Source organism: Rhincodon typus, chromosome 11 (assembly GCF_021869965.1).
Source record: "Rhincodon typus isolate 14 chromosome 11, sRhiTyp1.1, whole genome shotgun sequence".
In the NCBI taxonomy this organism is placed as follows: Eukaryota; Metazoa; Chordata; class Chondrichthyes; order Orectolobiformes; family Rhincodontidae; genus Rhincodon; species Rhincodon typus.
This window is the reverse complement of record NC_063342.1, coordinates 34,430,984-34,449,513: the sequence shown is the minus strand read 5'-3', so window position 1 is coordinate 34,449,513 and position 18,530 is coordinate 34,430,984. Positions and strand designations below refer to the sequence as shown.

The 18,530-nt window shown below is 41.5% G+C and overlaps 1 protein-coding gene across 1 annotated transcript in view; it reads left to right on the top strand.

The window, feature by feature from the left end:
• The window catches only part of spag17 (sperm associated antigen 17), a 216,366-nt gene that overhangs the window by 61,955 nt on the left and 135,881 nt on the right, over positions 1 to 18,530 (top strand). Inside the window, 5 exon segments of the mRNA XM_048603090.1 lie at positions 8,257 to 8,373; positions 8,932 to 9,008; positions 9,292 to 9,402; positions 11,776 to 11,930; positions 15,487 to 15,686. Coding sequence (XP_048459047.1) covers positions 8,257 to 8,373; positions 8,932 to 9,008; positions 9,292 to 9,402; positions 11,776 to 11,930; positions 15,487 to 15,686 — 660 coding nt within the window.

Here is an 18,530-nt window from a genome sequence, read left to right as displayed (position 1 = left end):
TGTCCGTCCTCCCTGGACTGACCTATCCCCTTCCTAACTCCCTACCTACACTCACCTTTACTGGCTCCATCCCCGCCTCTTCGACCTGTTTGTTTCCTCTCCACCTATCCTCTCCTCTATCCCTCTTCTATCCGCCTCCCACTCTCTCCCTATTTATTTCAAAACCCCCTTCCCCTCCCCCTTTTCTGATGAAGGGTCTAGGCCCGAAACGTCAGCCTCTCTGCTCCTATGATGCTGCTTGGCCTGCTGTGTTCATCCAGCCCAGCACCTTGTTGTCTCTGTCATACATTTCATAAGGTTTGGAGTGAATGTCAGTGTGTATGCTTAAATAGTGAGTCGATGGTGTGTGAAAAAGTGAAGGCTGGGTATATCTGAAGTTCTCGGAGATGTGAGGGGCAATCTGATGAAGCATGCTTAACAACAGACTGAAAAGTAGAGTAGAGGAATCTTAAAGCATTGGGTTTGGTTGAACGGGCAAATGTGCTCACTGCTTCCGGGCATTGAAGATTCTGGCTCTGTATTTAATGGCCACCCAGACAGCCTACGTTCGCTGCAAGTCAACCCTGGAGTCTGCGGTTCTTGCTGCTGACCCATGGAAATGTGTCCAGGACAGCAAAAAACAATTGTGGTTTAATGATGCTACTGGACCAGAATGGATGTCATCTTCTCCACTGACAGGCGAAACAAATTCACCCAGCAAACCGGGAAGCCTGGACTAAAGTCTACCAGGAGGTCAGCAATATTAGCAGACACGAAGAATGCAAGAGGAAGCCCGGCTATACATGGTCATGAAAAGCATATGCACACTTTCCCATCACAATCAATTCTTCTTTCTCCCACATTAAAAGGATAACTAGGGAGAGAATACAGCCTCTTAAAGATCAGCGAGGCTGCCTATGTGTGAAACCACGGGAGAGTATTTTGCATCAGTCTTTTACTGTGGAGAAGGATATGGAAGATTATAGGACTTGGGGAAATAGATAGTGACACCTTGAAAAATGTCCATATTACTGAGGAGGTGGTGCTGGACGTCTTAAAATGCATAAAAGTAGATTAATCCCCGGGACCTGATCAGGTGTACCCTAGAACTCTGTGGGAAGACAGGGAAGTGATTGCTTGCCGAGATATTTGTATCGTTGATAGCCACAGGTGAGGTCCGGAAGACTGGAAGTTGGTAATGTGGCGCCACTATTTAAGAAAGATGGCAAGGAAAAGCCAGGACATTATAGACCAGTGAGCCTGACATTGGTGGTGGGCAAATTGTTGGAGGGAATGCTGAAGGACAGGATTTACATGTATTTGGAAAGGCAAGGACTGATTAGGGATAGCCAACATGGCTTTGAGTGTGGGATATCGTGTTTCACTAACTTGATTGAGATTTTTTAAAAAGTAACAAAGAGGATTGATGAGGGCAGAGCAGTGGACGTGATCTGTATGGACTTCGGTAAGGCGTTCAACAAGGTCCTCATGGTAGACTGGCTAGCAAGGTTAGATCGCATAGAATACAAGGAGAACTAGCCATTTGGATACAGAACTGGCTGGAAGGTAGAAGACAGACGCTGGTGGTGGAGGGTTGCTTTTCAGACAGGAGGCCTGTGACCAGCGGTGTGCCGCAACAATTGGCGCTTGGTCCACTGCTTTTAGAATCATAGAATCCCTACAGTGTGGGGCCTTCAGCCCAAGAAGTTCACAGCGACCCTCAGAGCATCCCACCCACACCCATCCCCTATAACCCACCTATTCTAAACATTCCTGAACACTATGGGCAATTTAGCATGGCCAATCTACCTACCCTGCACATCTTTGGACTGTGGGAGGAAACCGGAACATCCGGCGGAAACCCACGCGGACATGGGGAGAATGTGCAAACTCCACACAAACACAATCGCCCGAGGGCGGGTTCAAACCCGAGTTCCTGGCGCTGTGAGGCAACAGTGCTAACCACTGAGCCACCGTATGATTTGGATGTGAACATAAGAGGTGTGGTTAGTAAGTTTGCAGATGACACTGAAGTTGGAGGTGTAGTGGACAGTGAAGGTTACCTCAGAGTAAAACGGGATCTTGATCAGCTGGGCCAATAGGCCGAGGAGTGGCAGATGGAATTTAATTTAGATAAATGTGAGGTGCTGCATTTTGGAAAGGCAAATCAGTGCAGGACCTACCAGGAAGTGTATAAATTCCTGGGGAGTTTTGCTAAACAAAGAGACCTTGGAGTGCAGGTTCATAGTTTTTTGAAAGTGGAGTCGCAAGTAGATGGGATAGTGAAGAAGGCATTTGGTATGCTTGTGTTTATTGGACAGTGCATTGAGTATAGGAGTTGGGAGGTCAGGTTGCAGCAGTACAGGACATTGGTTAGGCCACTTTTGGAATACTGTGTGCATTTCTGTTCACCCTGCTACAGGAAGGATGTTCTGAAACTTGAAAGGGTTCAGAAAAGATTTACAAGGATGGTGCCAGGGTTGGAGGGTTTGGGCTATAGGGAGAGGTTGAATAGGCTGGGGCTATTTTCCCTTGAGCGTCAAAGGCTGAGGAGTGACCTTATAGAGGCTTTTAAAATCATAAGGGGCATGGATAGGGTAAATAGACAAGGTCTTTCCTTTGGGGTGGGGGAGTCAAAAACAAGAGAGCACAGCTTTAAGGTGAGAGGGGAAGATTTGAAAGGGACCTAAGGGGCAACTTTTTCGCACAAAGGATTGGTGCATGTATGGAATGAGCTGCGAGGGAATTGTTGTAGGCTGGTACAATTGCAACATTAAAATGCACCTGGATGGGTACATGAAGAGAAAGGGTTTAGAGGGATGTGGGCCAAATGCTGACAAATGAGACTAGATTTATCTAGGATATCTGGTTGGTATGGATGAGTTGGTCCTAAGGGTCTATTTCCATGCTGTACATCTCTATGACTCTCTTTTAGCAATGATCAAGACCAGAGCTAGGTTACTGGATCTCTGCATTCTCACTATCATCATCAGTGTGCTGTCAGATGAAAACCAAGACCTGTCCTGTATACACAGAGAAATTATCATGGCACGAGAAGCCAGTGTAGAACTTTGCTGTCTGACCTACTTGGATATGTAGGTAGTCTGTCTCATTACTCCGCGTAAGGGTTTGTACATCTTCACCTGGTAATTGTTTCTCTTTTTATCCACAGTTACAAATGGTCAATAACATACAGTCAAACAAAAATGGGCACAGTGGCTGCCATTGCAACACCCCTATGACTACCTCTGAGAGTGATAGCTGTCAGCTCCCAGAGTATGCATTAACAAGTCATTCACTTAAACCTTCCACCATCACAAGGACAGTCACCTTGGTGATACTGTAGCTAGATTAGACCCAGGGATACAATCTGATAACACGTTATTGACATATGTCAACAGCCAATGAAAAAGACATACTCAAGGCCTCTAACATTGAAGACTGCCAGAAACTTGGCACCTGCTGAACTTCGTGCAGAAATGTGTTCCTGTGCTGTGCCTTAACTGACCTGCTGAACAGGCAGCGGAATATCAGGCAACAATGTCGGAGGCCCTCACTAAGCTGGAGCAAAAAATGGAAGAGTCTGTATGTTTTCTGTCTATTGTAGTCACTTCATTATTCGAGCCCCTGGCTGCCTCCATGGAAGGGTTGGTGGCCTTCTTGGAGACCCAGGTCCAGCAGTATGCTAAGTGGCTACTGGACTTGTGCTTAGATGATGTGCACATCATCTATAGCAAGGTGAGAGAGGGGCAAGGCAACTTGACTGACTCCAGGTGTCCCTTACACCCAAGGAGGCAGAAGTGGTGCAGGCTAGCTGCAACAGGGAAGAGAAGCAACAGAAGGACACCCTGGAAACAACATCTAAGGACAGAATTGCCCTACTCTTACATCTCCCCTCTGCCAGTGTCTTATGTTCCCAGGAGAACTGAATTGAATTGAATGATTTATTACAGTGAATAGTGCAGTAAAATGCAGTGAAAAGCTTCCACTGTTGCAAAATCTGGCATCATTTTGAATAGTTTAAGAATAAAAAGAATAAAAATATATAATTGAACGAGAGTCTATCTTCACTCCACTGCCTCCACCATGAGTCCTGAGCTGGCTCACCTATGATAACTGCGCCACCAGCCCTCCCCCTGCGCCAGACCCACCAACATAGGAATCACCATTCTTCTGATGCATTCTCTTCGCCACTGGGCCCACCTCGCCAATGCTGCCACCAATACCAGGTCCCGGGCTGAACTCTCACTCACGTGGCAACCAGGAGTTCCCCGGCTCCGCTGTCACCACTGCCTTGCTGATAACTAGGAGTCCCTGCTCCGGGCCTACTGTGACCGCACCCAGGAGTCCCTGCCTCCTCCCTGCCCAGAGTCCTGCTCTGGCCACCCTCCTCCAAGATGTCACCTTCTCTGACAGGAAAAAGATGAAGAAAAGAAGAAAAAGAAAACAATGCCACCAGGGCATCCATTTGTAGGCCCTTGCCACATCTAGTGGTATGGGAGGCAGAGGAAGAAGAAATACTTTTGATGGCACATTTTGGCATGGGTGTTTAAGAACTATGTAATCCATTCACTAAAGTAAACATATAATCACTGTTACTGTTCTCTTGCTTACTGTAAGCTCAGCTTCCATTAAGTGCTTACATGGTTGTCTGAAGTGAAATAATTCTCAATTACAAGGAGATTCCACTGTCCTATTGGGACACTTTTGATTATTGCACTGCATCATAACCCAGTGAATCACAGACCTTCAATGCAGTCAACCCCCCCCCAAAAGTTGCTTTCATGGATGGCCATCTTGTCCATTCAGTTCAATGGCTTCTGAACTGCAGAGCAGAGAACATTTGAGTGTTCTAGTACACACAACATAAAATATACGCAAAACAACTAACTGCAAAACAAACAACTGTGTAGAGAAAGCAGAGTTAATATTTCACTTGAGTCAGGGAGGGTCCCAGAGGACTGGAAAATCGCCAAAGTGACACCCCTGTTTAAAAAGGGAGTAAGGCAAAAAATGGAAAATTACAGGCCGATTAGTCGAACCTCGGTCATGGGTAAGATTTTGGAGTCCATTGTAAAGCGCAAGGTTACTGAATATTTGGAAGTGTATGGTAAAATAGGGCAAAGTCAGCATGGTTTCATCAAGAGGAGGTCATGCCTGACAAATCTGCTAGAATTTTTTGAGGAAGTAACGAGCAGAGTAGACCAAGGAGAGCCAAAGGATGTTATCTACCTGGACTTCAAGAAGGCCTTTGACAAGGTGCCACACAGGAGGCTGCTGAGTAAGATAAGGGCCCATGGTGTTAGAGGCAAGGTGCTAGCATGGATAGAAGATTGGCTGTCTGGCAGAAAGCAGAGAGTGGGGATAGAAGGGTCTTTTTCAGGTTGGCAGCCGGTTGCAAGTGGTGTTCCGCAAGGGTCAGTGTTGGGATCACAACTTTTCACTTTATACATTAATGAACTAGTTGAAGGAACTGTGGGCATTCTGGCTAAGTTTGCAGACAATGCAAAGATAGGTGGAGGGACAGGTAGTATTGTAGAGGTGGGGAGGCTGCAGAAGGATTTAGACAGGTTAGGAGTGTGGTCAAAGAAGTTTCAGATGATGTACACCGTGGGAAAGTGTGAGGTTATGCACTTTGGTAAGAAGAATAAAAGCATGAAATAAAAACTATTTTCTAAAAGGGGAGTAAATTCAGAAGTCTGAAATGCAAAGGGACTTGTGAGTTCTAGTCATAGCTTCTTTATTCATTCATGGGATGTAATTATCACTGGCAGGGCCTGCATTCATTGCCTATCCCTATAAAACCATACAGTATAGAAGAAGCCCTTCAACTCAGAGTCTGCGCTGACCTAGCTACATGAGGCCCACTTTCTAATGCTTGACCCATAGCCCAAATGTTATGAAATTTCAAGTGCTCGTCCATGTATCTTTAAAAGGTTGTGAAGTTTCCCATCCCTACTACCCTTTCCAGACTGTGCATTCTGGATTCCTAGCCCCTTTACAAAGTAATAAGTATGCAAATCTTAAGAAGTTTTATTGAACCACTGCAATCCATTTGGCATAGATATACCTACAATACCATTGAGGGAAGGAGTTTCAGGATTTTGACCCAACAACAGTGAAGGCACAGAGATATATTTCCAAGTCTGAACAATGTGTGGCTTGGAGGTGAACTTACAGGTGATGGTGTGATATTCCTGTGTATCTACTGCCCTTGTCCTTCTAGATTTAGTAGGCATGGATTTGGCAGTTTAAGGATCCTGGCGGAATTTCTACAGTTTGTCTGGTAGATGATGCACACTGCTGGCACTGTGCTTTGGTGGTGGAGAGAATGGATGTTTGTGGTTGTGGTGCCAATCAAGTAGGCTGCTTTGTCCTGGATGGTGTCAGTTCTGCTGAAGCTGCACTCATCCAGAGAAGTATAGAATATTCCATCACACACCTAACGTGTGCCTTGCAGATGGTGGACAGGCTTTGCAGAGTTTGGAGGTAAGTTACTTACTGCAGGATTCCTAGCCTCTGACTTCCATTTGTCCCCATGATAATTATATAGCTAGTTCAGTTAAGCTTCTGGTCAATGGTAACCCCTAAGATTTTGATCATGGGGGGATTCGGCTATGAAAATGCCATTGAATGTCAAGGTGGGGTGTGATTAGGTTCTCTCTTAATGGAGTTGGTTATTGCCTGGCACTTGTATGAAGCAAATGTTATTTGCCACTTCTCAGTCCAAGCTTGGATATAATCCAGATCTTGCTGCATTTGCACATGGGCTGCTTTGGTATCTGAGGAATTGCAAATGGTGCTGAACATTGTTGCACAATGAGTGAACATCCCTACTTCTGATGTAGTGAACGTCATTAATAAAGCAGTTGATGATGATTTGACCTTGGACATTACCCTGACGAAATCCTGCAGAGATGTCCTGGAGCTGCAATGACTGACTCCAATAATCATGACCATCTTGCTTTGTGCTAGGTATGAATCCAAACAACGGAGGGTTTTCTTCCTGATTCCTATTGACTGGGATTGATGCCAAACCTGGGTCATAAACAGCCTTAATGTCAAGGGCAGTCACTTTCACGCAATTCAGCTCTTTCTGTCCATGTTTGAACCAAGGCTATGCTGAGGTCACCTGGCATAAACCAAACTGAATGTCGTGAGCATACTAATATATTTGGACATAGTATAATTGGATTTCCAAAAATCATTTGGTAAGCTGCAAGACAAAAGATACTATGCAGTATAAGGGTTCATTGAATGAAGGATTGGCCAACAGACAGGAAACTGAGATAAATAATGCCTTTTTATAAGTTTTTAGGCTTTGAGTGCTATCAGGACAGGAACCTCAGTTATTTATAATTATATTAATGAGGAAGATCAAAAGACAGAGTATCGTCTTTGAGTTTGCAATAATACAAATATAGGTGGGACTGCAAGCTATGAAGGGGACACAAAAAGGCTGCAAAGAAATATGGACAAGTTAAGCGAGTGGAAAACCAGTGGATGATGGATTATAATGTGGGAAGAAGTAAGGTTATTCACTGTAATATTAAGAAAAGAAAAGCAAAATACTTTTCTAGATACATGTAAGTACAGTTGTTCAGAGGGAATTGGCTCTACTCTGCAATGAACACCTGATCAGCATACAGATACACAGAGCAATTAGAAAGCAAGTGGCATGTTCGCCTTAATTGCAAGGGAATTGGTGTAGAAGAGTAAGGAAGTCTTCCTACAATTGCATCCAGGTTTAGTGAGGTCACATCTCGAGTAAGGTGTGCAATTTTGGTCACATAATTAAGGAAGGTACAATTTCCATTGGTGATAATATGGCAAGCATTCACAAGGTTCCTTGGATGAAAGAGTTTTGCTTTGGCGAGATGTTGAGTAAATTTGGTTCAAATTCTCTAGAGTGTGGAAGAATGAGATTATCTCCTTGAAGCATACAAAATTATGAATTGGCTAGAGAGGTAAATGCTGAGAGGTTGTTTCCCATAACTGGGGAGTCTCAAACATAGGGACACAATTTCAGGTAAGAGACCAGTCTTTTAGACTGAAATGAGGAGAAATTTCTTTACTCGAAAGGTTCTGAATTTTTGAAATTCTTTCCAAATATTAGAAATTAAAACACTTGGGAAAAATATTTTTATGTCATGATATCTTTGAATGTTACATGATAACTTGCCAAATAAAGCTTTACACCTTTTGAGAATGTTGTTTAAAGAAAGATCATTTAAAGTTTTGTGTTTAATAGCTGAATTATGCTTCTTTTCATTTCAGAGAATATATTCACCAACTTTTCAAATGGTGAAGAAAGTTACCCTTTTGGGTTTGATAGTAACAAGTCAAAAGAAAACAGCTTGTCAGGAGAAAACAGCATAGAACGATCCTGTGCAGGTACCAGACGTTAACATTTTAGACTGAATTTATGTAGGTAACTGAACGTGAATAAAGTATTGTTCCAAAGTGTCTTTTCAAACAAAAAAATGTTTTTCAGATGCTGGAGGGATGAAAGTATAATAGATTTTGTAAACTGTCCAGCTGAATTCTGTAAATTTGAAGAACATGTTCTTTTCTAAACAACGTTTTAGTATTGACTTCATTTAGAGTCCCTGGACTTCATTCACACCTTGGGTAGAAGACGTACAATTTTCACAGACTTTCCTTACCGTCTGTTCTAATTTAGTTCAAGTTCCTTGTTGCTTATTTGTTTTTATTAAAAACAAGGTGCACTTTGAGTAATATTCTTGAGTCCATGCTACCAGGGCAACATTCACCCACAAACAACACATATTGGATATTATGCAATGAAAATTTCAAAATCATGGGCACTGCACTGAATTTCTGATATGCGTATATTCCGACAGGTGAAGCCCTTCAACAGAAGTGCACATTTGTGAAATTATCCCTGAATATTATCCAAAATTACAACTATGATCTTAAATTTATTTTCAGTGCGTTTTAAAGATACTTCTGAAATAGTTGACAAGGAAAACAGAAGATGTGGTTCAACAGATGCTGAAGATGGAAAGGTAAAATTACAAATGATAATGCAAACTGAAAATGTTACATAACTAACACAGCAGTTCAAATAGACCAGCACAATGCATGCAGTCTACTGTCCAAGATATTCTCCCGACCTATTTCCATTGGCAGAGCTAAATCACTAAATTGTTCCCCATATTAACAAGTTTAGATATGTTACTGTTGTTCTTCACTGTTTAGTTTGTGTTATTTTTGAATTGCATGCAAAGAAAAATATTTTCTATTCTCATACTCCTAAAGAACAAAATAAAACTGTACTTTTCCTTTTAGGATAAAGCTGACAACATAAAGATTGATATAAAATATATACAAAAGTTACAGCTCCGATCGCTGATGGAATGGAGTTTTGCTGAGCAGCATGATCCATTTGTTTTGATACAGGTAACCCAACTATCCCTCTCTTGAAAAAAGTCTGAGAATTACTTTAAAATTATCTTAACAATAAAATTTTATGCAGTTTTACTTGGCGTCATTTACATGTGCAAAGTAAATTAGATGGAGCTGGAACTACAAGACTGTGCATATCTGTCATTATGGCACAAACAGGGTACCTTTCCAATGTGAGATAGTAATAACTGCCAGTGCTGGAGTCAGAGATAACACCGAGTGGAGCTAAAGGAGCACAGCGGGCCAGGCAGCATCAGAGGAGCAGGAAAGTTGACGTTTCGGGTTGGGACCCTTCTTCAGAAATGGGGGAGGGGAAAGGGAACTCTGAAATAAGTAGAGAGAGGAGGGGGAGGTAGTGTGGATAGGCAGGTGGGCAAGGTAGATGGGATGGTGATAGGTGAGTGCAGGTAGGCAATGGTGGGGATTGGTCACTGAGGTGGGAGGAGCGGGTAGGTGGGAGAGAAGATGGACAGGTTGTGTCAGTTTGTATCAGGTCAAGGAGGCAGGGATAAGAGGGAGGGTTGGTCATGGGATGAGGCCAGGAGGATGGGGAGATTTTAAAACTGGTAAAGTCCACATTGAGACCATTGAGTTGTAGGCTCCCAAGGCGGAATATGAGGTGCTGCTTCTCCCATTACTGGGTGGCGTCATTGTGACACTGGAGGAGGCCCAGGATGGACATGTCACCCAGGGAGTGGGAAGGGGAGTTGAAATGGTTCGCAACTGGAAGGTGTTGTCGTTTGTCACGAACAGAGCACAGGTGCTCTACAAAGTGGTCTCCGAGCCTCTGAGCAATGTATTAGCATGGGTAGAGGATTGGTTAACTAACAGAAAGCAAAGGGTGGGGATAAATGAGTGCTTTTCTGGTTGGTGATCAGTGACTGATGGTGTGCCTCAGGGATCAGTGTTGGGACCAGAATTGTTTACAATTTACATGGATGATTTGGAGTGGGGGACTATGTGTAGTGTGTCAAAGTTTGCAAATGACACTAAGATGAGTGGTAGAGCAAAGTATGCAGAGGACTCTGAAAGTTTGCAGAGGGATATACATAGTTTAAGTGAATGGGCAAAGATCTAGCAGACAGACTACAATGTTGATAAATGTGGAGTCATCCATTTTGATAGGAATAACATTAAAAAAAACTATTATTTGAATAGTAAAAAATTGCAGCGTGCTACTATGCAAAGAGACCTGGGTGTCCTTGTGCATGAATCGCAGAAGGTTGGTTTGCAGGTACAACAGGTAATTAAGAAGGCAAATAGAATTTTGTCCTTCATTGCTAGAGGGATTGAGTTTAAAAGCACGGAGGTTATGTTGCAGCTGTATAGGGTGCTGGTGAGGTCACTCCTGGAATACTGCATGCAGTTTTGTTCTCCTTACTTGAGAAAGGATGTACTGGCACTGGGGGAGGTGCAGAGGAGATTCATTAGGTTGATTCTGGAGTTGAAAAGGTTGGCCAATGAGGACAGACTGAGTAAACTGAGATTATATTCATTGGAATTTAGAAGAATTAGGGGGGATCTTATAGAAACATATAAAATTATGAACAGAATAAATAAGATAGAAGCAGAGAGGATGTTTCCACTGGTGAGTGAAACTGGAGCAAGAGGTTATAGCCTCAAAATTAGGGGGAGCAGATTTAGGAATGAATTGAAGTGGAACGTTTTCACCCAAAGGGTTGTGAATCTCTGTGGACTTGTCTGTCCAGTGAAGTAATTGAGGCTTCCTCATTAAACGTTTTTAAAGCTAAGATAGATTTTTTTTTGAACAGTAAAGGAATTAAGGTTATGGTGAAAGGGTGGGTAAGTGGAACTGAGGCCACAAAAAGATCTTGCTGAATGGTGGAGCAGGCTTGACATGCCGGATGACCTACTCCTGACCCTGGTTCTTATGTAATGTTATGTTCTTATGACAGAGCCTGGAGGAGTTGTAGTTGAGGATGCCTGAGGTAGTCATGGTGTTTGTTTAACATTTGCTTAGGAATTAGACTATAATTTTTCAATTTCATCAGAAACATCCAAATTATCCAATTTAAATGGAGACTTTCAGAAGATTACAGGCATAGAGTCATTGCCCAGTGGAAAATTCAGTTTCCCAGGCAATTCCTTCAGAGTGGACTACAATGGGGATTCACCATGTGCAACTCCCACCTTTGCTGGTATAACGACTGTCTAGCTAGTGGAAAATCTGGACCATAGTTACATTTGGAAAGAGTGCCGCATTCACCTGCAGGTAGATGGTCAGCTCTAAGTATGATGATGTATTTAAAAATAGAGCAAATTGTTCGAATTTGGATCGTCAGTAAAGAAGATTACAGCCGATGTTTTCATTTTTATCAATGTAAGTGTGATGTATGTACATTTCAGGTTCTTCAGGAAGCTGCCCCATTTTATAGGTGCTTGGATACATACTACTACAAACAGGACAACTCTCTACTATTGGTCTTACATAACCCCATGAATAAAAAGCGCCAGTGTAATGAATCCTGGGAAACTGCCCTTCACTCCAATGTTGGGTTCAGGTGTGTACTCCTAAAAATCTGATTGTCCATTTACGTGAAAATGGCTGGTTATTGAAATTTCTCAGGCCAATGGTGTGTTAAGCAAAATTTTGGATAGCGTATGTCTTTTATTATTAATATATAGCTTTAAGCTTTTCACTTAAGTTTTAAAACTTATATATTTTTTAAACTTAAGAGAACTAAATTACAATTCAGTGGCATTACTAATGTTGGTGGTATTTTTCAGACCTTTCAACTTTGGAAGCATTTTAAAGATAACCACAGATTCTATAACCGTGTTGTTGCTGTGGGAGGGAGTAGGTGAGGGCAGAAGTATGGGAAATGGTTGGAAAAGTAGCAGAGGGCTCTGTCAACCACAGTGATGGGGAATCCTCAGTTGAGGAAAGTGGTAGATATTTCTGATTACCCATGAGAATTGTGGCATTATCAGAATAAGTGTGACAGATGCTGAGAGAATGAAAAGGAATCATTACTGGAGGCAGAATGTGAGGGTTTGTAATCAAGGTCACTATGGGAGTCAGTTTTTAAATGGAATCAATGTTTTAAACTAATACCTTTGCTGTTGATTGCAATATGTGAAATAAGTGACATAGACTGCTGGAAAGTATTAGTTTCTTCTTCTGCTTTGGTGGTATCAGCATCACAGACTGACATCTTCATTCTATCAACATTTGTGAATGTGATTAGCATTGTCTGTTCTCATGATAGTGATTGAGGTACAGATATTGGCCAGGACACCAGGATAACTTTTGAAGTAAAAGCAAAATATTGGAAATGCTGGAAATCTGAAATAAAAACAGAAAGTGCTTGAGAAACCCAGCAGGTCTGTCAGCATCTGTGGAGAGAATAACAGTGTTAATGTTTCGAGTCCAAAGACTCTCCTCAGGATTAAAAGGGATGCGAAACATATGGTTTTTTTATGCTGCTGATAAAGGCAGATCATGGAACAGATCGTGACGGTGCCTAAAGCAAAAACCAAAGCAAGTGCTATTAGTGGTAAAGGAGAGATATAGATGACGAATATGTATGAATGGTAGGGCAAATAGGGTCAGCTCTGCTGAGAACAGAGGCAACTAAACAACATGGTAAGATGAATTCTCGACTGAGGGGATAAATAGAACATATCAGAGGCACTCTGTGAAACTTGATGTCATTAGAACAGATTTGATGAAAACTGTGAAACCGGGAGAATGGAATGGCATATTGCAGGAAGCAACATACTTGAAGCACAAAGTGATGTGCTTTATTGACATGTCTACAGAAAAAATAGGTGGCAATACATCTTTCATGACCTTTCGTTAAACAGTGCTTATGTGTATTGCACTGTGTTGTACACTTGTCTGCTTAAGTGTATATCTCTGACAATAAGTGGCTGTGTAAGTTGTAAAGGATAGAACAAATGAAACACAAAATAACCTTCAGTTTAGAGGCTGCCAACTTCAGACACATTATCTGCTTGTGATTTGATGACCTCTGTAATGACTTCTTCATAAAGTGTAAATTATGTCTGTTTATTGGTGCTTTCTCTGGCCTAGATTTGCTAACTTCTGTTATGAGTCAAGTTGGTCTCCAACCAATAAACATTGCTAAGATTTTGTAAATTAATAAAGCTTACAAATTGTTGTAAAGTGCAAGGTGGCTAAATCTACCCTGACTAACCTTGGCCAAATTACAGTAGCCCTTTTTAACTCAGGCACATTATACGGTAAGATAGACAAAGGGGACAAGAGTCAAGGGAAGGTCCAACACAACTTTATTGAACACTTTATCAAGGAAAAACAGTATTTATCAGACTCTACATAGTACTGTCATTAAACACGATCAAACTCTATCAATATCTCACAGGATTCTTCAGTAAACAGTCTTGAATCTACACTTGCTATCTACTTCTGACGCGCTTCCAAGGATTCATTACACCCTATCCACAAGTGCCTACCACTGTATTTGTACTGTTCGTCTGAAAGGATTGGTAGTACCCGTTCAATAAGGCTGGGACATGCTGTTCCTCTGTGTTTGAAGGTTGACTGATGTTTCAAGATCTGCAGTCATCAATTCTCCTCTCATCTAAGGTCAACATGAGGTACAAAGAGCTGGAGATGCTGTGCACTTCAGCTGCCGTTCGCAGGTGCTCTTTGGAGACACTGTTGAAGTACAAGCAAAAAGCAAAGAGCTGGCTTCAAGTTGCCCATTTATCCCCCTCTTCATGCCCTTCTTGAAGATTCTGTGGCCTGCGTCCAATACTAGCATCGGGTAGGGCCGGGAAGATCCAATGGAGTGACTACTTTCCAAATTTGGTCACCGAATACAGTTTAATCCTCAACCATCAAGTGCTGTCGTTGTCACACTATGCCTCTGGCCTCCTACTGATCTGTGTGTTACCAAGACTGTGTAGCATTTTCCTAAAAAATCAGGTTTACTGGCAGTGTAAACAACAGTTTGTTCTGAAACAATGTGGCCATTCGACAGGAAGTTGATTGTCCAAGGCCTGGCAGCATGAATACTGTCCGTTCCAGCTCTGTAGTTTGTAAATTGCAAAGTCCGACTAGGTTTAAACCAGGCTTCCACATTTCAAATTTTTATCCGTGCTCCACGAAAACATGTCAATACTTCCGTAACAATTCTGGAGATTATGGGTCACCTCACCACAAGATAGAGACATGTGTGTATGTCATGCTTGTGTTGATATGTTATTTGTATGAGGACTTTATCAGAAAATAAGTGCAGTAGCAAAAAAAAGGCATTAAATATAAGGCAGTAAGGTGTACAGGTTATATGAATACGTTGCATTGAGTCTGCATTGAAAAGGAAATTTTAGAACACCAAAGGACAACTCGCTTGGCATAGCTGTCATATACCCAGGACTTTTTATTCTGCATTATACAATCGACATGTTTGGTTCAGAGTTCTCTGAGATGTAATAATCGGCACTTGACCTTGAATGCACTGTTACTGACCCTGCTTCATTATAAGAGGCTGTCACAGATTTTTATATGCCTGGAACAAAAATAGAAGTTGCTAGAAAAGCTCAGCAGGTCTGGCAGCATCTGTGAAGAAAAATCAGAGCTAACGTTTCGGACCTGGTGACCCTTCCTCAAAACCGTTCTGAGGAAGGGTCACTGGACCCGAAACGTTAACTCTGATTTTTCTTCACAGATGCTGCCAGACCTGCTGAGCTCTTCCAGCACCTTCTGTATTTGTTCCTGATTTACAGCATCTGCAGTTCTTTCAGATTTTATTTTTTATATACCTGTGTAGTTTCAGTAATGGGATGCAGTCTCTCCATCTCTTCCCACATTCCAAGGGAGAGATTACCAGTATATTCTGGGGAAGTTCAGACAGAAATGATACATAGATAGTTGGGTGGAAATCTGTATTCCATTTCTACACCACTAACAACACTGGAATTGCTGCTCTTTTGTCTTCAGATTCAAAAATGCGATCTTTTGCAAGCTATATTGAACGGACTAAAGTTTCAAATAACTTTAAAACATTTCCTTTATGTTTCTAGATAAAGAAAGAATTTATAATTGTGTATATCTGATACCATCCTCCACAGAAATTACTTGGAACATGTTGCCTACACAATTTCAGACTGGGTAGATGCAGAGGAAGTTAAATACCAAGCTGAATTGGCAGCAAAAGAACTGGAGCCTGAGAAATTGCACAAGCCTCCATCTGAAATGTTTCCAGAATCCATATCATCAGATTCTGACAAACAGAAAAAGGGAAAGTCTGCTCCTGCAAATAAACCACACAGTATGTAACCAATCTGACAGTTTCAAATTTTTACTGCTAAAATGCAATTAGCTTAAAGGTAGGAACACTAGGTGTTCATTATCTATTGGAAATATATGGATCAAAATATTAAGGTAATTTCAGTACGCTGATATGTTAATATTGGAAACATAGTGATAAAGGTTCAACAGCAAGAGTATGAATGCAGGACAATTTTTAAGCATATAATTTTCAGTAATCTGGAGTTCTCAGAACAAAATTCCTCTCATTGGCACCTAGTGTACTGTTTCAAGGGTAAGGCAATTTTACAATACTTTTGGCTGCACAAAAGGTAACTGCCTAAAGAGATATCTAAAAGGCTGATTCAGGACACCTAGCTGCCATTTTGCAAATTCCAATGTGGAAGTGCTAGTACATAAGTTAAGTAGAGGTAGGAGGCACTCTTTGGAATAAACAGGGTAAGGTTTTCAAGAAAATAGTTCAGGGTCATTGGAAGCGCACTCCATGAATTGCCATTCATCCCAGAAAGAAGAAGGGGCAACCTCACCTTCCATGAATATAATTGAGAATGCCTGCTGCTAACACTCATTGTTCCTAGCACATGCTTCTTTAACATTAATCCTTAGGAAATAAAAAAGGTAAAGTCACCATAGCCCCAGAAGACCATAGGACCATATCAGACCATAGAGCTAATCTGCCTTGCAGGCCAACCATCCAGCCAACTGAGCTAATCGAACCCCTGTATACTTAGGAAGTAACACAGTGCACTTTGTACCTGTTTCTTCATTCTGTTGCCATTCAGGCAAAAAGCTTCCTTAACACAAACATGGCTAACTCTCATTTGGAAATCATGTATTCAAGTCATAATCCAGAATCTTGAGCACTTATTCTAGCATAACACACCACTGCAGCTCTGAATGAGTGCTGCACTACAGAAGGTGGCATCCTTTAGATGAGATGTCAAACCAGCATCATGAGTTCAACTTTCATGGGATCAGGGAACATGGGGATGAACAAATGGCAACCTGGACACAATTGTAGCATTCCTAATGCCATAGTGTGCGACAATGGGTGTTGAGATAGGAGATCAGCCATGATCTAGTTGAATGATAGAGCAAGCTCAAGGGCCAAATGTCTTATTCTTGCTCCTATTTCCTGTATTTCTGTTATTGCATGACTATTTGGGTATCCTTAACTTTCCACAAGTGGGAACCATATTTTCTGCATTACAACAGTAACTGGTTATTAAACATCTTTCTAAAGACCATGAAATACACCATACACATTTTTTTTTTTAATCTGTCCAAGCTCTTATATGTCCAAATTTAGCACATAAGGACCTATTGTGCCTAGCCATATATACTATGTTGGTCCACCTCCTAGCAGGCCTACAAACCCTGTGGACATTATTGAACAACATCAGCTGGAAGGATCTGATCTGGAGCGGCACAGTGACTCTGTGATTACCACTGCTACCTCACAGTGCCAGGGATCTGGGTTTGATTCCACCTTCAGACAACTGTCTGTGTGGAGTTTGCACATTCTCCCCATGTCTGTGTGGGTTTCCTCCAGGTGTTCTGGTATCCTCCCACAGTCCAAAGATGTATAGGTTATGTGGATTGGCCATACTAAATTGCCCACAGTATCCAGGCATGTGCAGGTTAGGTGGATGAGCCATGGGCAATATAGGGTGATAGGGTAGGGGTCTGGTTCTGGGTAGGGTACTCTTCCGAGTGTTGAATGACTTTCTTCTACACTGTAGGTGTTCTATGATTCTATGGGTTCAATCTAGACACAAACCTACAGCAGTACTCCTGAACAAAACCACAGAGCATTGAGACATGAACAATAATAACATAGCATCTCACCTCATTATCATAACATTCTTAGGAAAGCACCCAATTGCAAGCAGGCCTATTCAACCTCTGTTAGAATTTTCAGAAATCCAGAGGCAATATAAGGGAAGTAGACACCCGCAGGACTCCATTCCTTTATTCCTGACCTTTGCATTTAGAGAATATTTGAGGTGCTGACCTCAGTAGGTCCAATCATATGATCTTTTGGTGATTTTTTTGACTGTTTCTAAATTTATTTATGCCTTTTCCCAGAACCTAACAACACAAAATGCCCACTATTTATTGGCATGATTATTGATGAGTATAAAGAACAGAAAAATGAACCATATGACTTAACTACACTATTATTGTCTCATTTAAAAAGTATGTCCCAAAATGAGGGGACAAATGTTCTACTTCCTGTTGAAAATGATAATAGAAAATTGTGCAGACATGGCAAGGATATTGTATAATGTCAATCTCATGTTCTCGATACCCAATTATATTTTTAATGCATTTAATTTGTCCTTCCAGGAGAGAACTTTGCTTGCCACGATCATGAATAGGCACTTGATAAATGATTTTCTAACCATTTCTTAATTAGGTCCTAATACGTGTGCCTTATCTGCCTACATTTCTATTATCTGTTTGGCTTAGTTAGGAGTGAATGAGAAAGTTGTGTGTTCAAAACTCAATGCATTTACACAAGGTGGCAACTGCACTGTTTTTCTCTTCTAACAAAATGTAGCAGGGTCCACAATGAAAGATGGATGTAAAGGATCAGATAGTTAATGTCGAAGAACAGGGAGATTTTTTGTTATCCTAGTCAAAAACTCCTCCAACAACAAAAAGAAATTTGTTCATTCATTGGTCTTGCTAACAGCAAATTCGCGATCTCATTTACCCACGTGACAACCACAGTTATAACTGTACTTCAAACGTAATTGGTTTTGAAGCATTTGGGACATCCTGAAAATTAAATTTATAAAGTTTTTTTCTTCTTAATTGTAAGGCGTGTCTTATACGGTAA